Here is a 24883-nt window from a genome sequence, read left to right as displayed (position 1 = left end):
TGTGAGGAGCTCCATCATCTTTATTTCCCTTAGTCTCCGTAAGACAGTCTGCCTAGAAGGCGCATTCACCTTTTTCCAGGCAGCCGCAATAACACAGCGGGCAGCTGTCATTACATGAGTGATCATCTTACTTTCTGCCGTTCCTAATTCATCTATTGGTTTGGCCAGCACCATGGTCAGTGGTTCCACCTCAACCTCCACCCCCAAGTACTCTCTGATCAATCTTTGTATCATGACCCAGAATACCTGAATTTTTGGGCAACTCCACCAAATATGAACCATATCTCCTTTTTGCCCGCATCCCCTCCAGCACAAATCCCGGGACCCGGGGAAGATCTTAGCCAGCCTGCTCGGGGTTAGGTACCAATGAAATAGAATTTTATAAATATTCTCTTTGATAGTGGTACAGATTGACGTTTTTGCAGCTACCTCCCAAATGTCCTCCCAGTCTTCTCTATCGATCTCTGTATTCAAATCTTCTGCCCATTTGATCATATAGCTATGTTGGGAACAACCCGCTGATCGCGCCAGGCCCAGATATATCTCAGAAATCAGCCCTTTACAGTAATATCCTTTCCTACACAGTCTTTCAAAATTTGTTAAATCTTTGAATGCCGAATCTTTGGAGACTGATTGCAGGTAATGCTTAATTTGGAGGTAACCAAACACTGGTATATTTATGATTTTGTGTTTCTTCTCCAGCGCCTGGAGTGGTAGAATTTTACCGTTATCTACAAAGTCGTCAGCTACCATCAGCTTTAACGTCTTAAATTTATTGAGTCTCTGTGGGAGCCAGCCTGGGGAGAATTCAGGGTTATAGAATATAGGGGTTAGTAGTGTTGGACTGGCTGTCAGACCATATTTATTTTTATTTCTAGACCATATCCGCCATGTACATTTCATTGCTCCCAGTTTTAATGTTTCCAAGAAGGTCTCTCCTCCCCTCTCGGTCCACATAGCAGCCGGGAGAGAGAGAGGTCTTGTATAGGTAGACTCAAGTCCCACCCAGCAACTGGTGGCTGGATCATTGTTCCAAATTATTGCTTGTTTGAGTTGGGCCGCCAAATAGTATTTAATGATATCCGGGACTGCCAAGCCTCCGCAATCTTTTGGGGCTAGCATAATAGATCTAGCTACCCTGGGTCTTTTATTTTGCCAGATAAATTGGAAAATTCTGTTTTGTATGTTTTTAAGCTCCAGCATTGGAATATCTATAGGAAGAGTCTGGAAATAATACAGGAGCCTTGGTAGGATATTCATTTTGATCGTGGCTATTCTTCCTAACCAAGATATCTGGTATTCGTTCCAGCTCTGGAGGTCATTTTTTAGCCTCTCAAATAATGGTGGATAGTTATGTTTGTATAGCGTATTATACTCCCTTGTTATTTGGATTCCTAAGTATTTGATCTTTGTGGAGTTCCACTTATATTTAAAATTTGCGTGTAATAATTTGACTTCAGAATCCGATAGGGTTAGGTTCAATGCTTCCGACTTATCCATGTTGATTTTATATCCCGATATTTTGCTAAATTTATCTAGTTGTGAATGTAAGTTCGGGAGTGAAATCAAGGGGTTGGCGAGAGTTAGGATAATGTCGTCGGCAAATAGGGATATTTTGTAGTTTGTCTCTCCTATTACAATTCCATTTATGTTTTTTTCGTCTCTAATTGTTGCTGCCAAGGGTTCAATAGAGAGAGCAAACAGAAGCGGAGACAAGGGACATCCCTGTCGAGTACCATTCTTTATGTTTATAGGGTTTGAGTCTCCTCCTGGGAGTTTCACTATAGCCGTGGGAGATCTGTATAGGGCTCTTACACCTTCTAGATATGGGCCCTGAAATCCATATTTAAGTAGGGTTTGGTCTAGGAAGTCCCACCTAATCCTGTCGAATGCTTTTTCCGCATCCAAGCTCAACAGGATGGCCTTTGTGGATGAGAGATGTACATGGTCGATTATATCTATAATTTTTCTAGTATTGTCTGAGGCCTGTCTGCCGGAAATAAACCCGACTTGATCTATATGTATCAGGCTTGGGAGTATGGGGGTCAGTCTATTTGCCAGAATTTTGCTGAACAGTTTTAGATCCGAATTAAGGAGGGCTATGGGGCGATAGTTACCACACTGTAGTGGGTCTCTCCCCTCCTTTGGTATGATTGCTAAATTAGCTTTAGACATAGATGGTGGGATGACTGTTCCTTCCAGAAAGGCATTAAACATATCGAGTAGATACGGGGCCAGGACCACCTTAAATTTTTTGTAGTATTGATTGGAGAATCCATCTGGGCCTGGCGTTTTGTTGGGTTTTAATTGGGCAATTGCATCTATCAATTCTTCTAGAGAGATTTCTTTATTTAGGTCTGAGAGGTTACTTTCCGAAAGTGTCGGAAGTTTACACGCTTCCAAATATGTATAGATAGCCTCTGCATCTGATGATTTATTTTTGGGAAAATTTAGGTTATATAATTTGTTATAATAGTCCGAAAATTCGTTCGCTATTTGCGACAATTATCGTGTCATTTGTATTGTCCTATTGATAGAAAAATGGAACATCACGTTTACAAAAACAGGAACGTAGGAATTTACATTACGATTCCATTTGTGACCCCTGTCATGGATTAATACTGTCATTGCGTACGTAACATTTAGCGGTAATATTAGGTGCTCCGTGTCAGGCGTGCTGATAAAGTGACGTTACCGCAGACATTCGATCATATGGATATTGTGAAATGAAAACACTAGTCTGGGCGGCTCAACTCCAGTCCTCAAGCTCCCCCCAAGAGGTCAGGTTTTCAGGATGTCCCTGCTTCAGCACAGGTGGCTGAATCAGTCCATGCTTCAGCACAGGTGGTCCAGTCTTCTACTGAGCCTCTGATTGAGCCACCTGTGCTGAAGCTTGGATATCCTGAAAAGCTGACCTGTTGCGGGGGCTTGAGGACTGGAGGTCCAGGTTGTGTTGAAAGCTCCCCCCGATCTCAGTGTTTGAGAGCTGGGGACCCAGGATATGGGGGAGCGGAGCGCTGCAGGAAGCCAGCGACACTCACAGGGTGACCTTTGTGCGTGCGTGAGGTTGTATTATTTTACGATGGGTTAATGTGTGTGATATCTGCTTGGCTCAGGTCTTGTTCCTCCTTATCGCTCCTTACCGCAGGGTGATGCCGCGTGTGCACTTTATTTGCACGGACTCCCTGGATACAGATTTTTTTTCCTGGTAACATGTTTTTCTTCTTTATAATTACCACTAACGGGTGGCTGGCAGGAAAACAGGTTAACCCTTCACTGCCAGGAAAGCTTAGCAGCACAGATGTTAAAGGTGCATTATGACACTGTGCTTGTTAAAGTCGCCAATGATCTACATGAAGCAAAATCCCATGGCAATTCCCCTGCTGATCCTACTCTATCTCTGCTGATTCGGGGCAGGGATTTCCTTTCCTATTGCCTGATTTTGTTGCACTTATTGTATTATAACTCCCTGTACTGTTTTTTGTCTCTTTTGTAAAGCTCTGAGTACACTGTGGGTGCTATATAAATAAAGCTGTACGTACATTAAGACACATACATGTGCACATACATACAAACACCCATGCATACACACGCAGTAAGGGCGCTGTGCAGGGACAGTACATGTAGTGATGGTGCCGTGCTGTGCAGAACTGGGCTCACCTGTAACAGTGTACAGAGCTGTGATAAGGAGCAGCATAACAATGGCGATGTATATATTGATCTTCATTGCCTGCTGGATAAATATGGCTCCTGAAAACATGTCAGCCTGGAAGAAAAGAACAGGAATTGCTAGTGCTGGGTGCTGTGAGGGGCAGTGTGAGAGCGCAGGGTGCTGTGAGGGGCAGTGTGAGAGCGCAGGGTGCTGTGAGGGGCAGTGTGAGAGTGCAGGGTGCTGTGAGGGGAAGTGTGAGAGCGCAGGGTGCTGTGAGGGGCAGTGTGAGAGCGCAGGGTGCTGTGAGGAGCAGTGTGAGAGCGCAGGGTGCTGTGAGGGGCAGTGTGAGAGCGCAGGGTGCTGTGAGGAGCAGTGTGAGAGTGCAGAGTGCTGTGAGGAGCATTGTGAGAGCGCAGGGTGCTGTGAGGATCAGTGTGAGAGCGCAGGGTGCTGTGAGGAGCAGTGTGAGAGTGCAGGGTGCTGTGAGGAGCAGTGTGAGAGCGCAGGGTGCTGTGAGGAGCAGTGTGAGTGCGCAGGGTGCTGTGAGGGGCAGTGTGAGAGCACAGAGTGCTGTGAGGAGCAGTGTGAGAGCGCAGGGTGCTGTGAGGAGCAGTGTGAGAGCGCAGGGTGCTGTGAGGAGCATTGTGAGAGCACAGGGTGCTGTGAGGAGCAGTGTGAGAGCGCAGGGTGCGTTGAGGAGTAGTGTGAGAGCGCAGGGTGCTGTGAGGAGTAGTGTGAGAGCGCAGGGTGCTGTGAGGAGCATTTTGAGAGCGCAGGGTGCTGTGAGGAGCAGTGTGAGAGCGCAGGGTGCTGTGAGGAGCAGTGTGAGAGCGCAGGGTGCTGTGAGGGTCAGTGTGAGAGCGCAGGGTGCTGTGAGGAGTAGTGTGAGAGCGCAGGGTGCTGTGAGGATCAGTGTGAGAGTGCTGGGTGCTGTGAGGAGCAGTGTGAGAGCGCAGGGTGCTGTGAGGAGCAGTGTGAGAGCGCAGGGTGCTGTGAGGAGCAGTGCGAGAGCGCTGGGTGCTGTGAGGGGTAGTGTGAGAGCACAGAGTGCTGTGAGGAGCAGTGTGAGAGCGCAGGGTGCTGTGAGGAGCAGTGTGAGAGTGCAGGGTGCTGTGAGGGGCAGTGTGAGAGCGCTGGGTGCTTTGAGGAGCAGTGTGAGAGCGCAGGGTGCTGTGAGGATCAGTGTGAGAGCGCAGAGTGCTGTGAGGAGCAGTGTGAGAGCACAGAGTGCTGTGAGGGGCAGTGTGAGCGCAGGGTGCAGTAGGGAGTAGTGTGATAGTGCTGGGTGCTGTAAGGAGCAGTGTGAGAGTGCTGGGTGCTGTAGGGAGAAGTGTTAGAGCGCAGGTTGTTGTAGGGAGAAGTGTGAGAGTGCTGTGGGTGGGGGGTATTGAGAGCAGTGTGAGAGCGCCAGCAGTGGGAGGCAGTCTATAGAGAGTAGTGTGAGAGTGCTGGCAGTGGGGGGGCTCTATAGAGAGTAGTGTGAGTGTGCTGGCAGTGGGGGGGGGGGTTATAGAGAGCATTGTGAGAGCACTGGCAGTGGGGGGTTGTATAGAGCGCAATGTGGGAGCACTGGCAGTGGGGGGGTGTATAGAGAGTAGTATGAGAGTGTTGGCAGTGGGGGGGTTATAGAGAGCAGTGCGAGAGCACTGGGAGTAGGGGGTATAGAGAGCAGTCTGAGAGCGCTGAGTGGCGGGGTTGTATAGAGCGCAGTGTGGGAGCGCTGGCAGTGGGGATGGGGCGGGGAACTATAGAGAGCAGTGTGAGTGCGCTGAGATTGGGGGAGTTGTATAGAGAGCAGTGTCAGAGCGCTGGCAGTGGGGGAGTTGTATAGAGAGCAGTGTGAGAGCGCTGGCAGTGGGTTGCGGGGTATAGAATGCTGTGTGGGAGCGGTGGCAGTGGGGGGATGTATAGAGAGCAGTGCGAGAGTGTTGGCAGTGGGGATGGGGGGGGGAACTATAGAGAGCAGTGCGAGAGTGTTGGCAGTGGGGATGGGGGGGGGGAACTATAGAGAGCAGTGCGAGAGTGTTGGCAGTGGGGATGGGGGGAACTATAGAGAGCAGTGTAACTTACTGAGATCTTGGTGAAGACATAGAGCAGCAGAGACAGAACAGACAGATAAATCCGGATCCGATCCCCTCCAAATCGTTTCCTTAAATATTCCGGCATTGTCACCACCTGAGACCAAAACACCGGCCTGATATATATATTGTATTGTATGTCTTTATTTATATAGCGCCATAAATATACATAGCGCTTCACAGTAGTAATACATATCATATAAATAACAGGTCATGGGAATAAGCGCTTCAGACATAAGAGTAACATTAAGGAAGAGGAGTCCCTGCCCCGAGGAGCTTACAATCTAATTGGTAGGTAGGAGAACGTATAGAGACAGTAGGAGGGAATTCTAGTAAGTGCGTCTGCAGGGGGCCAAGCTTTATGTATCATGTGCCAAGATTATCCACAGTACTATTCATATGCTTCTTTAAGCAAATGTGTCTTAAGGTGGGTCTTAAAGGTGGATAGAGAGGGTGCTAGTCGGGTACTGAGGGGAAGGGCATTCCAGAGGTGTGGGGCAGTCAGTGAGAAAGGTTTAAGGCGGGAGAGGGCTTTAGATACAACGGGGGTAGAAAGAAGACATCCTTGAGAAGACCGCAAGAGTCGGGATGGTGCATAGCGAGAAATTAGGGCTGAGATGTAAGGAGGGGCAGAGGAGTGTAAAGCTTTAAAAGTGAGGAGGAGAATTGAGTGTGAGATGAGGGATTTGATCGGAAGCCAGGAGAGGGATTTCAGGAGGGGAGACGCGGAGACAGATTTAGGAAAGAGTAGAGTGATTCTGGCAGCAGCGTTTAGGATAGATTGTAGGGGTGACAGGTGAGAGGCAGGAAGGCCGGACAGCAGGAGGTTACAGTAATCGAGACGGGAGAGAATGAGGTCCTGAGTCAGAGTTTTAGCAGACGAGTAACAGAGGAAAGGGCGTATCTTTGTGATATTGCGGAGGAAAGCCTGACACAGATACACACATTGACACATACACACACTGATTCACATACACACACTGATATTCGTACACAGACAGATCCACAGACACAGACTGATGCATGTACACAGACTGATGCACATATACACTGATAGTAACTGTGACATTTCGCATGGACCCAACACGTATATTGATACTAACATTGATGCCTGCCTCTTTATTCTTATATACTGTAGTTCTCAGAAATGCACTTAGCACCATAGAATCATTTTATTCTCATACAGCACCAGGCAGGTCAGTGTCAGGAAAATGTGACACATTTATATGAAGAGAACACGTCTGCCCCAAAGAGTTTACAATCTGAGGGCTCTGGTGTGTGACATGGACAAAGGGAGAGGCTGGTGACTTTCTTACTCGTCCCTTTATTATTTAAATGTTTCCTGAATAACTGGGAGACGACAGGTGTCATTTACTTACCCCGGCTTTGACGTAGATCGGCACAAAGATCCATCCAAGAACCACGACCATCACCAGAGCCTGAAAAGCAGAGCACGTCAGACATACTGATGCCCATAACCTAACCATGTGCCGTGCTAAACATGGCAACACAACTCCACAAGCCCTCTGTGCCCTCCTACATTGCCCACAAACAACCCAACCATTCAAAGGACGATCTCTGAAGAAGTCACTTTCTCTCTCTGCCTGTGCATCTCCTCTCTCTGCCTGTGCGTCTCCTCTCTCTGCCTGTGCATCTCCTCTCTCTGCCTGTGCGTCTCCTCTCTCTGCCTGTGCGTCTCCTCTCTCTGCCTGTGCGTCTCCTCTCTCTGCCTGTGCGTCTCCTCTCTCTGCCTGTGCGTCTCCTCTCTCTGCCTGTGCGTCTCCTCTCTCTGCCTGTGCGTCTCCTCTCTCTGCCTGTGCGTCTCTTCTCTCTGTCTGTGTGTCTCCTCTCTCTGCCTGTGCGTCTCTTCTCTCTGTCTGTGTGTCTCCTCTCTCTCTGCCTGTGCGTCTCCTCTCTCTGCCTGTGCGTCTCCTCTCTCTCCCTCTGCGTCGCCTCTCTCTGCCTGTGCGTCACCTCTCTCTGCCTGTGTGTTTCCTCTCTCTACCTGTGCGTCTCTTCTCTCTGTCTGTGTGTCTCCTCTCTCTCTGCCTGTGCATCTCCTCTCTCTGCCTGTGCGTCTCCTCTCTCTGCCTGTGCGTCTCCTCTCTCTCCCTCTGCGTCGCCTCTCTCTGCCTGTGCATCTCCTCTCTCTGCCTGTGCTTCTCCTCTCTCTGCCTGTGCGTCTCCTCTCTCTCCCTCTGCATCGCCTCTCTCTACCTGTGCGTCGCCTCTCTCTGCCTGTGTGTTTCCTCTCTCTACCTGTGCGTCACCTCTCTCTGCCTGTGCGTCGCCTCTCTCTGCCTGTGCGTCGCCTCTCTCTGCCTGTGCGTCTACCTGTGCGTATCCTCTCTCTGCCTGTGCGTCTCCTCTCTCTGCCTGTGCGTCTCCTCTCTCTGCCTGTGCGTCTACCTGTGCGTCTCCTCTCTCTGCCTGTGCGTCTCCTCTCTCTGCCTGTGCATCGCCTCTCTCTGCCTGTGCGTCTCCTCTCTCTCGCTCTGCGTCGCCTCTCTCTGCCTGTGCGTCGCCTCTCTCTGCCTGTGTGTCTCCTCTCTTTACCTGTGCGTCGCCTCTCTCTGCCTGTGCGTCGCCTCTCTCTGCCTGTGCGTCGCCTCTCTCTGCCTGTGCGTCTACCTGTGCGTCTCCTCTCTCTGCCTGTGCGTCTCCTCTCTCTGCCTGTGCATCTCCTCTCTCTGCCTGTGCGTCTCCTCTCTCTGCCTGTGCGTCGCCTCTCTCTGCCTGTGCTTCTACCTGTGCGTCTCCTCTCTCTGCCTGTGTGTCTCCTCTCTCTGCCTGTGCGTCTCCTCTCTCTACCTGTGCGTCTCCTCTCTCTGCCTATGCGTTGCCTCTCTCTGCCTGTGCGTCGCCTCTCTCTGCCTGTGCGTCTCCTCTCTCTGCCTGTGCGTCTCATCTCTCTGCCTGTGCGTCTACCTGTGCATCTCCTCTCTCTGCCTATGTGTTTCTGCTCTGTCTGTCTCCACTCCGTCTCTCTTCTTTCTGTCTCTCATTTCTTGAGTGAAAGTGTCACTTCTTTTCCATAGAATTGGAGAAAGATATGTGAGAAAAATGTCCAGCTTCCTAATAAAGAAGAGACAAAATGGATGACCAGTAACCCCAGACCCTCTTTGTTCTGTATAGTCCCCCTGTCCATAATTCTTTCACACCAGTGATTTGCTTTAGTCTGTAGATGGAAATAATTGTGTTATTTTGGGTGGTACATAGTATTTGTAATAACACATATACATTGTGTGCACAGTGTAACACAGCACTGACATATCTCAGGGATCATTGCCCATCAAGCACCAGACACCCAATGCTCAGAGTGGGAGGGGTGGGGAGCTCAGTGGGAGGGTGTAACAGGGGAGTTATCCCTGTTCAGGAAATATGCCTTTAATCCAGCAGTGTGGTGGTTAACTGCTGGTAGTCAATTAACAAACACCACCTGGCTGATTAGGTTGCTTAGAAAAGCCTGCCCTTGAAACAGAAAGGAAGATTGTGTCTGAAGTCTCACAACTTGTGAGACTGAACACGGGGACAGATGTCTTGAGTCTGTCAGAAGAAATACTGTAGCAGAGCTGCTTGCAAGACACAGGGGAAACTTCTAAACCTGAATGCTGACAAAATCTGAGGAAAAGGTAGCAACCCAGGAACAGAGAAGACTTTCCCTCCAACTACAAGGAACAGATAAGACTTTACTTGATAAGACTTTTTATATCTGCTCATTTCATGATATATGTTTGGGGGCTGGGAGACATGCTTATCTAAAGGGAGTTGTGGACTGCATAGTTTTCACTAGAAATACTCCCAAGTGAATGGAAGCTTTGTTTACCCCTTGTTTGGATGGTTTCCTGATGTTAAGGAAACAGGCGCAATAAAAGCCTTGTTTAATTTCACCATAACCAGTCTCCCTTGCATACCTCTGTGAGCGTCCGCCTACATATGGTCTTTGAAGTTAGAAGGGACCCGGAGATTGTCTGTGAAAATTTTTTGTGCTTTTTGCCTACAAACAGCCTGACCAAAGATCTCATGCAGCAGAGACAGAGTTAAAGTGATACACACCCATGCAGGAAATCTACAATGCACTGAAACTTACAAAACCACAGATGGACTCTTTTCCCCAATCCCAAGAGGAGAGAGAGAGACTGCTGAAGCAGGTAAACCTTATTTGCCTATCACAATAAAGTGTAATTTGGTCATTGAAATAGGGGGTTTGCCTTCCAGCCATAGTCAGGGTTCAAGAAGTGAGTTAGCCCTTAAAAGGGATAGGCGTTTGTTGTTTTCAAATGTTTTGCTGAAGCAGTGAATACAGATGGTGACATACGAGCGGTACTGATTCTGCAAGTACAGGCTACCACACCGCATAGGACTACCAGTTGTGAATGGAGTATATGCAGAAAAGTGTGAAAATTGATGCAAGACTGAACTCAAGCAGAAAACCACATTATTTGGCTGAAGCAGAGAGATTGCACCTAGCAAGTAAATGGTGTAAAGCAAGCAGAAGTTTTTACCTAGCAACAGCACATCCAGCATACCTAATGAGAGATTATACCTAGCAAGTAAATGGTGTAAAGCAAATAGACGTTTTTACCTAGCAACTGCACATCCTATATACCTGATGAGAGAAAATGCGTCCACAGTACTGCTGATATTGTAAAACTTACCCAAGAAAGAAAAAGTCTACAGAGATGCCTGTGAGAGCTAAGACCTCTACAAGCAAAATATGCCCACCTGTAGGACTACCACAATTGGGGGTTCTAGCAAATACAGTGCCAACATAATAGCACCTCTTGAGGTCAGGAAGAAAATTACACCTGATAGCCTCAAAATGGAGGACAAGATGCAGCGTTCCTGTAATGAACCCTACCCCACGGAAGAGTGGCCCTTCCAGTCCAATAAAGAGGAAGACATCTCTTACGGGGAACCCGTACCGAGTCACACCCACAAAACACCCCAAGAATGGTGGGGGTGCCTGAACTCGACACGAACCGAAAAGACCGCTCCCTATGATGACGAATATGATCAGCAGGAGAAAGAGCGGGAGCAGTGGATCACTGAATATTTCCGTCAGCTATTACAGTTGCAAGAAAAGCCGGGTGGATCCAGTGACGCTGCTAAAATTTCAAATGAAGATGGAGACCCCAGTATCCCTGAAGGGATGGTGTCATCCAAAACAAAAAGGCGAAAAAAGAAAAAGAAAAGCGGTTCTTCACTTACCGTGGAAAGAACAGACATGTCCGCAGATCCTGTGGAGAAAAAGGGGGACCAAGATGCCCTGCAGCCTAGAGAAAATTGAGAATTCGTCCAGGGGATAACCGAATATCCAGAGGGCCCAAGGCAGAAGTCGTGTACCCCAAAGAAGTGTCTGTCCGGTGCCAACAGTGAGGAACCCTCAACCAATCATCCCAGGAAAGCGGAGCCGGAACCAGTGAGTGTCGATCCCTTGACCAGCCCTGAAGACGCCCTGAAAATTGCCAGGCGTGACTGTGATCTACTTCGGGAACAAATGAAACTTGAGAGAGAAGATAATGCTGAGTTACAGAAGACGGTGCTCGCAATGTACTCTGAATCTGGAACAGAATTAGACGATCTCAAGACTGAGCTAGATACTGCAAACACTACTATTTCCGCCATGGATGAAAAGCAAAGCCAATCTGATAAAATGATGACTAAGCTGAAGCGGAAGTATGAGGAGGCACTAAAGCAGATCACAGTCTTTCAGCAAGAGGTTCACACTCTTCGCGTAGAGCTGAATGCCTCACAACAGGAGGTCAACAATGTCCGGACAGAGGTGGACGTATCTCATAAAGAGGTTCAGACACTCCGCAGAGCACTGGATGCCTCACATCATGAGACCAACAGCTGCCGCAGAGACCTGGAAGTTTCCAGAAAGGAACTACACAGTCTCACTGAGGAGCTGGACATTTCTAAAGAAACGATTGTCAATCTTAATACAGATCTCAAAGTCTCTCAGAAGGAGCTTCAGACCCTCAACCTAGAGAAGGAAGTCTCACGCCAGGAGACTGTCATTCTCAAAGCAGATGTGCGTAAATGGAAGGAGGACTGCAAGGAGGCCCTGAATAGTACAGAGACTGAAAAAGGAGAAAATTTAAGATTAAAAAGAGAAAACTTAAAACTGGAAGAAGAAAATTTTCATTTGACAGACAAAGTCAAGGAAAAGAATGAAAAGCTGCACGAGCTTAAGGAAATAAATAGACTGTTGGAATGTGAGAAGTTTGAAGCAGAGCACCGACTGCAGAACCAACTGCAAGGTCTGCGTTCGCACCTCCAGATGTCTGAGGAGAAGCAGCGAACTCTGCAGGAAGACAATATGCAGGCTGTTAAAGAAATACAAGTGCTGCAGGAACGTCTGATTACCCAGTATGTCCCCGCAAAGCAGCATGAGAAACTGAAGGCTACCCTGAGCATCACCAAAGCATCGCTAAAGGCCAAGCTTAGAACCCAGGTGACTCGGCACAAAAGGGAGCACAAGAAGGTCCAGAAACTGAAACAAGTAACTGTGGCCCCAGCAAAGAAATTCATAGTGCTTCACAATGCAGTGAAAATGTGGAAGCAAGCTCAGAAAAAACAAAGTGTACAGATACATTCCCTGAGAAGAGACTTGCAAGACGCACTCAAAAAACATGGATCTCTGAGATGAAAGTTCTACAAGGACAAGTATTGACCCTGACTAAGCGTCAGTATCTCACAGCCACAAAATCCCATGGAGACAAGGGTGCAGTGAGAGCTGGGAATACTGCTCGTCTGAAAAACAAGGTTGCAAAATTTGAACCACCTAAACGAGCACTAGCAAAACCTTCAGCCACTCAACAGGCAACAAAAGAAGGTACACGTGCTGAATTAAAACCAGAAGAATCCTTAGCTGATGAAGCTGAAAAGATGGGACATTCTCATGAAGTGGATATGGATTTCCAACTTAATCCCAAAGAGGCTGAACTAGCAACTCCATTAAGTGGGAAAAGTGCAGAGAGACAGCTTCAAGAGCGGAAAACTCAAAGGGCTGTTTTTAAACGCTCTGCAACTGCTGACATACAGTCTACCGGCAATAAAACGAGCACCCGACGCGAGGGAAATCTCATGACGGCACACGTAGCAAAAAGACTATACTTAGAAAAAGTCCTCCTCGAGCGACTTCGGGGGGAGACACGAATGAACTGGAGAAAGGGCTCCGATCCCAGCGGGACTGAGGGTTCTCTTCCTCCATCCACTCTCATTCAAGTCACAGAGATATCTAGAATGAGAGTGGAAGGATGGGCTTTGGCCGTGGCAAGCCCGAGCTTCCCACAAGCAGGGGAGGTATGTAACAGGGGAGTTATCCCTGTTCAGGAAATATGCCTTTAATCCAGCAGTGTGGTGGTTAACTGCTGGTAGTCAATTAACAAACACCACCTGCCTGATTAGGTTGCTTAGAAAAGCCTGCCCTTGAAACAGAAAGGAAGATTGTGTCTGAAGTCTCACAACTTGTGAGACTGAACACGAGGACAGATGTCTTGAGTCTGCCAGAAGAAATACTGTAGCAGAGCTGCTTGCAAGACACAGGGGAAACTTCTAAACCTGAATGCTGACAAAACCTGAGGAAAAGGTAGCAACCCAGGAACAGAGAAGACTTTCCCTCCAACTACAAGGAACATATAAGACTTTACTTGATAAGACTTTTTATATCTGCTCATTTCATGATATATGTTTGGGGGCTGGGAGACATGCTTATCTAAAGGGAGTTGTGGACTGCGTAGTTTTCACTAGAAATACTCCCAAGTGAATGGAAGCTTTGTTTACCCCTTGTTTGGATGGTTTCCTGATGTTAAGGAAACAGACGCAATAAAAAACTTGTTTAATTTCACCATAACCAGTCTCCCTTGCATACCTCTGTGAGTGTCCGCCTACAGAGGGGATGGGGGCTCAAAGTAGGAAGGATGAGGGGCTCAGAGTGGGAGGGGTGGGGGCTCAGCGTGGGAGGGTTGAGGGGCTCAGAGTGGGAGGGGTGAGCAGCTCAGAGTGGGAGGGGTGGGGAGCTCAGTGGGTGGGGTCAGGAGCTCGGACTGGGAGGGGGAGGAGCTCAGACTGGGAGGAGTGAGGGGTGAGGGGTGGGAGGGGTGAGGGGCTCAGGGTGGGAGGGGTGAGGGGCTCAGAGTGGGAGGGGTGGGGGGCTCAGAGTGGGAGGGGTGGGGGGCTCAAAGTAGGAGGGGTGGGGGTGTTCAGTGTGGGAGGGACTCAGAGTGGGAGGGGTAAAGGTCTCAGAAGGGGTAGAGGGCTCAGACTGGGAGAGGGTGAGGAGTTCAGATTGGAAGGGGCGGGGGCTCAGAGTGGGAGTGGTTAGGGGCTCAGACTGGGAGAGGGTGAGGAGTTCAGACTGGAAGGGGCCGGGGCTCAGACTGGAAGGGGCGGGGGCTCAGAGTGGGAGAGGGTGAGGAGCTCAGACTGGAAGGGGCGGGGGCTCAGACTGGAAGGGGCGGGGGCTCAGAGTGGAAGGGGCGGGGGCTCAGACTGGAAGGGGCGGTGGCTCAGACTGGAAGGGGTGGGGGCTCAGAGTGGGAGAGGGTGAGGAGCTCAGACTGGAAGGGGCGGGGGCTCAGACTGGAAGGGGCGGGGGCTCAGACTGGAAGGGGCGGGGGCTCAGACTGGAAGGGGCGGGGGCTCAGAGTGGGAGAGGGTGAGGAGCTCAGACTGGAAGGGGCGGGGGCTCAGACTGGAAGGGGCGGGGGCTCAGACTGGAAGGGGCGGGGGCTCAGAGTGGGAGAGGGTGAGGAGCTCAGACTGGAAGGGGCGGGGGCTCAGAGTGGGTATCTGTGTCATACGCAGAGCAGTGTGTGTCTGTATTATACACAGAACAGTGTGTCTGTATTACACCACTGTCTATCTATATTACAGTATATACAGAGCAGCGTATATCTGTATTGTATGCAGAGCACTGTGTATCTATATTATACACAGAGCAATGTGTTTGTATTATAGACAGAGCAGTGTGTATGTATATGATACACAGAGCAGTGTGTCTGTATTATACACAGAGCAGTATGTCTGTATTATAGACAGAGCAGTGTATCTGTATTATACACTGAGCAGGGTGTCTGTATTATAGACAGAGCAGGGTGTCTGTATTATATAAAGTGCTGTGTATCTATATTATACAAATATAATTATATGTATTACACCACTGTGTATCTATATTATATACAGAGCAGCGTATATCTGTATTATACACAGAGCAGTATGTGTCTGTAATATATACAGAGCAGTGTATCTATATTATATACAGAGCAGTGTGTCTGTATTATACGCAGAGCAGTCCGTGTCTGTATTATATACAGAGCAGTGTGTCTGTATTATACGCAGAGCAGTCTTTGTCTGTATTATAGGCAGAGCAGTGTGCCTGTATTATATACAGCACTGTGTATCTGTATTATACACTGAGCAGTGTGTGTGTTACAAGCAGAGTATCTGTATTGAGTGAAACCTCTCACATTCCATTCGAAGCCCCCGATGACGATGCCGCCAGCAGCTGCCGTTCCTGCAAGACCCACAAAGTGACCACTGCCGATGTTACTGGCAAACAGAGATGCCCCGATCTGCAGGGGGCGGAAAGCAGAGGGTTAGTATGGTGAGGGGTCAAAAATGTCAGGGGTCAGGTACAGGTGGAAAGAGTTGGTTCCTGCTAAGAGGAGCTTTCTGAATCCTGATTAATGATGTCATCTTCGAGCCATGACATCACCAGTGTCCTTCACATCCATTCTTCCTCTGTGCATCTTTTCTATCTATTTTTTAATCAATTCTTTATCTCCCCTCACATTTGTCACAGACACAGGAGGGATAGTGAGCACAAGTGAGGGGGGGGGTGAGCAGTGAATAGAAATACTCTCTACACTAGTGAGAGGAGGTCAGTGCTGGGGTGGGGAGGTCAGTGTAGGGATGAGGAGGTCAGTGCAGGGATGAGGAGATCAGTGCAGGGATGAGGTGGTCAGTGCAGGGATGAGCAGGTCAGTGCAGGGATGAGCAGGTCAGTGCAGGGATGAGCAGGTCAGTGTAGGGATGAGCAGGTCAGTGCAGGGATGAGCAGGTAAGTGCAGGGATGAGCAGGTCAGTGCAGGGATGAGGAGATCAGTGCAGGGATGAGGAGGTCAGTGCAGGGATGAGCAGGTCAGTGCAGGGATGAGGAGGTCAGTGCAGGGATGAGCAGGTCAGTGCAGGGATGAGCAGGTCAGTGCAGGGATGAGGAGGTCAGTGCAGGGATGAGGAGGTCAGTGTATGGATGAGGAGGTCAGTGTATGGATGAGGAGGTCAGTGCAGGGGTGAGGAGGTCAGTGCAGGGATGAGCAGGTCAGTGTAGGGATGAGCAGGTCAGTGTAAGGATGAGCAGGTCAGTGTAAGGATGAGGAGGTCAGTACAGGGATGAGGAGGTAAGTGCAGGGATGAGGAAGTCAGTGCAGGGATGAGGAGGTCAGTGCAGGGATGAGGAGGTCAGTGCAGGGATGAGGAGGTCAGTGCAGGGATGAGGAGGTCAGTGCAGGGATGAGGAGGCCAGTGCAGGGATGAGGAGGTCAGTGCAGGGATGAGCAGGTCAGTGCAGGGATGAGCAGGTCTGTGCACGGATGAGCAGGTCAGTGCAGGGATGAGGAGGTCAGTGCAGGGATGAGGAGGTCATTGCAGGGATGAGGAGGTCAGTGCAGGGATGAGGAGGTCAGTGCAGGGGTGAGGAGGTCAGTGCAGGGGTGAGGAGGTCAGTGCAGGGTTGAGGAGGTCAGTGCATGGGTGAGGAGGTCAGTGCAGGGATGAGAAGGTCAGTGCAGGGATGAGAAGGTCAGTGCAGGGGTGAGGAGGTCAGTGCAGGGATGAGGAGGTCAGTGCAGGGATGAGGAGGTCAGTGCAGGGGTGAGAAGGTCATTGTAGGGATGAGCAGGTCAGTGCAGGGGTGAGGAGGTCAGTGCAGGGATGAGGAGGTCAGTACAGGGATGAGGAGGTCAGTGTAGGGATGAGCAGGTCAGTGCAGGGGTGAGGAGGTCAGTTTAGGGATGAGGAGGTAAGTGCAGGGGTGAGGAGGTCAGTGTAGGGACGAGGAGGTCAGTGCAGGGATGAGGAGGTCAGTGTAGGTCAGTGTAGGGATGAGCAGGTCAGTGCAGGGGTGAGGAGGTCAGTTTAGGGATGAGGAGGTAAGTGCAGGTGTGAGGAGGTCAGTTTAGGGATGAGGAGGTCAGTGCAGGGATGAGGTCAGTGTAGGTCAGTGTAGAGATGAGGAGGTCAGTGTAGGGATGAGGAGGTCAGTGCAGGGATGAGGAGGTCAGTGCAGGGATGAGGAGGTCAGTGCAGGGATGAGGAGGTCAGTGCAGGGATGAGGAGGTCAGTGCAGGGATGAGGAGGTCAGTGTAGGGATGAGGAGGTCAGTGCAGGGGTGAGGAGGTCAGTGCAGAGATGAGGAGGTCAGTGTAAGGATGAGCAGGTCAGTGCAGGGATGAGGAGGTCAGTGTAGGGATGAGGAGGTCAGTGTAGGGGTGAGGAGGTCAGTGTAGGGGTGAGGAGGTCAGTGTAGGGGTCTGACATGTGATGGTCAGTGTGAGGGAGGAAGAAGACTTCTAAAATGCTGTCTCTGTTATTGTTGTGGTCACCGTGTTGTGTATTTATGACTAGACTGACCCACTGACCCCTTCAGGAGAAGAAATTCATTGGTGGAGAGTGTAACGCGTTTAGGGAGCTATATCCTGATCTGCGTCTCACAGCAGATAAATTATTAATCTTAATAACAGGTATTAAGAATACAATCACCTCCAATCATTAACCACATTTCCACCTCTATAACCCTGCGCAGGAACAAGTGTGGACTTTCAACATATGGATAAGGTGTCCGATATAACACACCATCTCCAGGAGCTTACATAACCCAGAGAGGAAAGAGTGTGTGTGTGCAGTGTGTGCAGTGTGTGTGTGTGTGTGTGTGTGCAGTGTGTGCAGTGTGTGCGTGTGTGCGTGTGTGCGTGTGTGCGTGTGTGCGTGTGTGCGTGTGTGCGTGTGTGCGTGTGTGTGTGTGCAGCATGTGTTGGGTTGGGGCAGTTTTTTACTGCACAATAAAATGAGAAACATGACCTTAAACTGCAAATAAAAACACCAATTATGGGTATATTTGCATGTCTCAGACAGGTCGGCAACCTTGTCTTTCCCCATTATCTCTTAGCACACAATGCTTCCACTGCAGCCAGGGATTCTGGGTAATGACATGCAAATGAGCACACTGTCATTTTTTGCTTCTTGTCCATTTTAACATGGATCCCCTATAAGGTTATTCCTTCCTTATTATACAGCATGTTCAGCACAGCCTGGGTTAAAGAAATGCAGAGCCAGTAGCCCTACTCACAGGCAGCTAATACGACTGAACATTTCAATTATGGAGGTGCCTTGACATATTCACCCCAGGATTGCACCTGATGCTCGGTGTTTTGACATTTCTGCCACTGTCGGTAAGACCTCCGCAGGAATACATCAGAACTATTTGGATAGGAGTTTGACTCACAGAGGGGTTTTATGCCCGAGTGGATTTTTTTCAGGACGGGGAATTCCAGAAAGTCTGCAAGGGAGTTCCTGCAAAGCTCAGGGCACAGGAGGGGTATAAACCTGACCCCTCACTCACTGCCCACTACTGGGGGCAAACTATGTGCAGCTCAGCAAGAATGACAAATAGTGATACAGCAACATAATGATAAGCCGGAAAATGCCCTCTCCAAAGTAGCTAATGATCTACACACCGCCAATTCTGAGGACCTCAGCCTACTCCCTTCTAATTTTGCTTGACCCTCTCTGCTGCGTTTGACACTATCAGTCACCCTCTACTCCTGCAAAATCTTTACTCCATTGGTATCCGTAACAATTCCCTCTCCTGGTTCTCCTCATATCTTCCTAACCACTCCTTAGGTGTGTCTCCATTGCTAGCTCGTCCTCTTCTACTGTTGGCCTGTCCATTGGTGTGTCTCAGGGCTCTGTCCTGGGACCACTCCTCCTCTCTCTATTTACACTCTCACTTGGTGATCTCATTAGCCTCCTTGTCTTCAAATATCGTCTTTATGTAGATGACACAAAACTGTATCTTTCAGCCCCTAAACGTTCTTCTCACATCCGGTCCCAAGTCACTGATTGTCTCTCTGCTGCATGAAGCGTAACAAACAGAGCTCATCATAAACCATAAACCAGGCCTAATATCTCCATTATCTGCCACAGTCAATAACACTCCATGTATCCAGTCTCCCGAGACGTGCTGCTTTATGTAGTATGTATCCCTCCCTCTCCTCCAACAAACTCATGCTGTTGCTAAATCTTGCCATTTTTTTTCTGCGACATTGCCAAAATCCGCACATTCCCCTGCCGCTCAACAACCCAAACTCTCGTGCATGCCGTCATAATCTCCCAATGTGACTATTGCAGCCTTCTCCTCTCTGGCCTCCCGGCCTCCCTGCCTCCCACTTCCATACAATCTATTAATCTGCTTCTACGGGAGTTCTCTCGCCTCGGTCCGTCTCTGCCGCTCTCCTCCTGAATTCCCTTCAATGGCTTCCGTCAAACTCTGCATTAACTATAACATTCTCCCCTTCTCCTCCCAGACACATTCTCCTACCCCTCTTAAACCCTGGCTCTGTCCCCTCTCTGTGCCTTTATCTTTCCATCACGTCTGAAACCTCTCTCATTTTTGGCTTCCTACCTGTGGACCTCGGCGAGCCATTTGGTTAGTTTGTCGCTGAGGCTCCTCCTAACACTCCTAATGCACTTACTTACCCCCTCTATACTGCACTTGCTACTATTGTATTCTGTAGGTCTCCCGTTATTCTATTTAGATTGTAAGCTCTGTAGGGCAGTGACGCCCCAATCTCCATTATTAAACCTCCTGTTTAATGCACTTGTGTATATTATCTCCCGGACTGTCTTGCTAATTCTGTAAATCGCTGTGTACGCTGGCGGCACGTTAAAAATACAAAGCCTGTGTCATACAATCATTTAAAGGATAAATCATTAAACATCAGGGATTGAGAAAGAACCTTGGCAAACTACCCTTCATTGTGAATTGTCCAAAACAAACCTCTAGCTGCACCCAGAGCAGAGAGATGTTCCCACCGCCTCCCCGCTGCTGGCTTTGTCACTGTAGCTGTGGCTGAGACATAACTGGATTTTCTGGGTCTTGTGCATAGAATGTTGGTGACGTGGACTGGCCACGAAACCACAAAATCTCTTCCAATCCCAGAGAAGGGAAGAGCCTCTTACCGGGGACATTACATGATGGGCTTTTGGGTTTCTTTCTGGCTTGGAAGGTAGGGGCATGGTATGCCTCTGCCACACACCCCAGGCAGCCTGGCAGTGTGCCCGTGCCATACAGTTCTTCCTCATATTACCCTCATAGAGAACTATGAGCTGGTGTTACGGACACGTCCTTGGGATTCCTAAACACACAGGTCCCTATTTACTAAGCGGTGCTATGCCATAGGAAAGATTCCTGTGCCAGAAGACACCGCACATTCACTGAAACTGACTGCCAGGTTGTCTTCCAGAGCTGAAAATGGTTTAATAGCACTACTTAGTAAACATGGGGCATAACGCTATAAGGCTCTCAGGAATTTGCTGGTCAGCTATGTGTTTCAGTGGCTTATTGTTAAGGTTGTAATGTTGTGGCAGCTTGTTAACGGATGCATGCTACGTGACAATACACAAGCTCTGAGGCACAGCCAGATATACAGAGGAACAGTCTGAACAGAGAGACCAGCAGAAGCAGAATATTGCATACAGACCTATAAATGTGGCACTAAGACAATCTGGTCGTGGCAGAGAGTGATGCAGAGCACTGGTCTTAAGCCCTGTGCCGTGCAATCTTCTATAGGTCCCTCTAGCAGGATTAACCTCCCCTATTGTCCACTCACCGGCCACCACACCATGCTGCGTCCAGCCAGGAAGAATCCTCCCACTGTGCCACGACTCGTCCTCACCATGGCCTGGGACACAAGACAAGGTCACACAGTTAGACCCACACAAGAGACTTCTCTGGCTGACTTGGGTCCACACATTGCCAGATAAATCCGTTAAACTCACTTCTCTTAATTCACTGCATGAAACCTCTCCACTTACCTGTATCAGCCAAGATTACCTATGTGTATTCCTACAGCTGTGCACTGCGTGGGCACGCTTCTCCATGTGTACAGAACAGCCTCCCCATAAGAGAGGTGACAGTGACAACCTGGGTGCATAGGGGTGAAGGGACATTCCCAAGATCTTCATCTACATCACCACATAAAAGAAGCTCAGTAATGAAACACCGGACTGAAGCGTATGTGAGGCTGAGATCTGAGGGAGGATTGTGTACAAACTACATCTCGTGCTGCCCCATTAACAGCTGGAAAGGTTTCCTCCACTCCCAAAGGATTGTGCCCGCCTGCATCCGAGCACAGTACCGCGGCTTTATATATAGTTATATAGTGATAGTAGACGAGGTTGAAAAAAAGACATATGTCCAGCAAGTTCAACTAAGGCTAAATTTACACAACAGATACTTTATCCTATTTCCGTACTTACCGTATATTGATCCAGAAGAAGGCAAACAAAAAAACCAGTGACACATCATCTACTGATATCTCTTAAGGGAAAAATACATTCCTTCCTGACTCCAAATATTGGCAATCTGATTACTTTCTGGACCAGCATCCTTCCCATGTTTACTTATTTGGTATATCCCCATATACCTATGGTGCTTGGGGCACTGCACTCAGAGAAAACGTAAGTTCAACCATATGCTCTGCATCTTCTCAATCTTGTTTTGAGATGAAATCTTATCGGCTATTTTTAAATGTCTTCGTATATTTTTCTCCTGCTTCATCCAAGTCCTCAAAGCCTCCTGCGTATCACTCACAGATCTACAACATGTTACAGGCTCTCTCAGCATTGAAGCGGTTAATGCTCCCACTTATTCACTTGGGTACATTCTCCCTGAGGAAATACATGAAGTAGAAATGCCGTTACTCACCCATAGCCCCACAGCCAGGACCACAATGAAATATATCACTATCACCGAGATATCAGCGGCGTTGTTGATAGGGATGAAGTTTTCGTTTTTGCCTGGGGTCATGGTGGTGCTCGGGGTCGTGTCCATCCTGCCCACTTCACGCTGGAGGCCGCTGTGCCAAGCTGCCTACTGGTCCCTCTGTTTCCTCTCAGGTGTGTGCCTCACAGGTTAGGTAAATTATAAACCTGTCTCACAGATCTTCCCCCGCCCCTCTCCTTCCCATCAATGTGTAACCTGCCCCGTTTTACTTTCCCAAACTCAGGAGGCAGATAAGTGTCCGACGTCTGAACTCTTCCCAATCTCTTCTGCTCTTTGGCATCCCATGATAAGAGTGTATGAGAGTGTCATCTGCACACTGCGTGTCAGGAATGTGGGGCATCAGAGGAGTGAAAGCAAAGGGTGCGACACTCAGGTGTTGCCAAGCAGGCTGGCATAGAAGTGGCTCAACAAGACAATGACTACAATGTTTGCTGGTTTCTCATTTACTATGGATACTACCGCCACTAATCCCTGGCACGGTCTGGACGTGCTTCAGAGTAAGGGGTTGTTACTGAGATGTGGCCCTGACTGTGAACACTATCTGCCGTGTAAGCCACAGAACGCAGTGCAGGTGGGAAGTGTGTAACACTGCGTGTTATCACAACCCAGCAGCTCTGCTCTCATGTAAAACATTAACACAATGTGCAATTACCATGGGTCACATTAAAGATGGCTGCCAACACGTTTTCCTAGACACCCACACTTGAGTAACCTGTGTACTGTACACTCACACATTCTCAGTGTATTGCATAATAACTATTGTACAGAATATGCTATTTCTACTCCCTTTTCACCCCAAACAATTTGCTGGCTGCCTGAGCCAACCAATGACCGGGACAGATTCACTGCAATAACCCAGGTGGCTGGATGTGACCTGAGCCGTCGGTCACAACTGATTCACAGCTGATCATTGACTTTCCCAAGGACTGAATGACAATGTCTGCACAATATGTATATATACCTTTACGTATCTTTATTCATTCTTGGGATGCTTTCTCTCTTGTTGGTATCACTATTATCCCAGTAGCAACGTCAACAGAGCTGGGGCAAGGGTATTTGGCACCCTAGGCGAACTTTCAGCTAGCGCCCCCCACCCCTATCACTACACACCATCTACATATCCGGTAGATCCCAACATGTGTCTACCTCAGGCTCTAACTCCAACCCCTTGGATATCACCTACGGTATCCTGCAAGGCTCTGTTCCGGGGGCCCTACTCTTCCCAGTGGTCATCAATGATTAACATACAGCTTGGGAACTTCAATACACATGTATGCGGATAACACAATCGTATATGCACGCAGCCCTAACCTCTCCGACCTTGAACACATACTTCAATCTGACTTTTTGAGACTTGAAAATTGGATTTCCCAAAACAAACTGTTTTTAAACACTGACAAGACTGTAACAATGGTATTTGGGACCAAGGCTACATTTGTAAAGCTTCCAATGACTGAGCTCCAGATCAGAGCCAACGCTAATACCGTCCTAGACCCTATTACTAGTTTTAAATATTTGGACATATGGTTTGACTCCCATTTAACATTTGGGTTGCACATTGATTCCCTGACATCCAAAACCTATGCCAATCTAGGTGTACTTGATAGGAACAAATCCTCCCTAAGTCTGCTGGTCAGAAAGCGTATCACACTTCAGATGCTAATGCCATTGATCAACTATGGAGACATAGTATATTGCTCGGCAATCCAAACCCACCTTAGCAAACTTGATACCCTCTACAATTCAATATGCAGTTTTGTCCTCCAATGCAAAAACAACACACATCCCTGCGAAATGCTCAAAGAACTAGACTGGTCATCACTTGATTCTAGCCGGAAAGTTCACCTTTCCTGTCTTGCCTTCAAATATTTTCTTGGCAAGCTACCCGTCTATCTGAACACGCTCCTCACCCCTACCACACGCAGCACTTATCATCTGAGATCTGACTCCAAAAGACTGTTCATGGTCTCAAGGTTCAACAAAGGATCCAGCCGCTCCTCCTTCTCTCACTGTGCACCCCAAAATTGGAACAACCTACCGGAGACTCACAGCCAGCACCAGTCTAAATTCTTTCAAATCTAAAGTTGTCTCACATTTTAATCTGGTCTATAACTGTTACACCTATAACATATATTATCTCTTACTGTGTATATACTTACTTGAATATAATGTATAATCCAGCTCACTTAATGTAACTATGTATTTTTCATCATAACTCTATGCCCAGGACATACTTGAAAACGAGAGGTAACTCTCAATGTACTACTTCCTGGTAAAACATTTGATAAATTAAATCAATAAATAATTAACTTTCAGATTTTTTTTCTATCTAACTGAAAATGTTAATGTTATACCTAATAGATTTTTTTCTGACATTCATACATTCTCCCCTCTCTCTCCGTCATTCTCGTACCCCCCTCTCTCCGTCACTCACCCCTTCTCTCTCCCTCCCCACTCCCTCTCTCATTCACTCTCCCCTGTAACATTCCCCCTCACTATCTCTGTCATTCTCCCCCCCCCCCCCTCTCTCTCACCATCCCCCCTTCTCTGACCATCAAGGGGTTATATTTACTGACCTTACTGTACTGATTGTGGGAACGTTTATAAAAGCAACATTAGGAAAAGGAAATCCTGCCCCAAAGAGCTTACAATCTAAGTTGTAAGTGGGGAGAACTTACAGAGATATAAGGAGGGTGTTATGGTGTACAAGAAGAAACACAAAAACAAGGGCGCTTGTCTGTAGCAAATGTATATTATAGGACTGAATGATTACTTGATATAATACTATATGGATGTCAACAAGATGAATGAATAACAAAATACTATTGCCTGAGTGTAGCAGCCTTCTCTGCCCATCAAGGAGATGGCGTGGGCTGCTTGTTGGAGCGCGGGTTGGTATCTCCCTTGGTTATGGTGTGTCTGCATTGGGCAAGGTCAGTACGTATGAGATACATATGTAACAATGTATCACAATAGGGCTGCACCCCTGACATGTTTATAGGGAATTCTGTCCCAAATAAACAGCTTCATTCACTTAGTGGTACAATGTGTCCTTCCAGTGGGCAAAAACACAGAGAAAGT

The 24883-nt window shown here is 48.3% G+C and overlaps 1 protein-coding gene across 1 annotated transcript in view; it reads right to left on the bottom strand.

The window, feature by feature from the left end:
* The window catches only part of LOC142464834 (sodium/glucose cotransporter 1-like), a 35694-nt gene extending 13753 nt beyond the window's left edge, over positions 1-21941 (bottom strand). Inside the window, exons 1-6 of the mRNA XM_075568443.1 lie at positions 21725-21941; positions 20628-20699; positions 15207-15311; positions 7110-7169; positions 5723-5827; positions 3661-3766 (exon numbers count right to left, since the gene is read on the bottom strand). Of these exons, the coding sequence (XP_075424558.1) occupies positions 3661-3766; positions 5723-5827; positions 7110-7169; positions 15207-15311; positions 20628-20699; positions 21725-21850 (574 nt within the window). The 5' untranslated portion in view covers positions 21851-21941. The remainder of the gene's footprint in view (positions 1-3660; positions 3767-5722; positions 5828-7109; positions 7170-15206; positions 15312-20627; positions 20700-21724) is intronic.
* Positions 21942-24883: the final 2942 nt, after the last annotated feature.

Source organism: Ascaphus truei, chromosome 13 (genome assembly GCF_040206685.1).
Source record: "Ascaphus truei isolate aAscTru1 chromosome 13, aAscTru1.hap1, whole genome shotgun sequence".
Lineage (NCBI taxonomy): Eukaryota > Metazoa > Chordata > Amphibia > Anura > Ascaphidae > Ascaphus > Ascaphus truei.
Note: the sequence above shows the minus strand (reverse complement) of the source record. Positions and strands in the feature narration are given on the sequence as shown.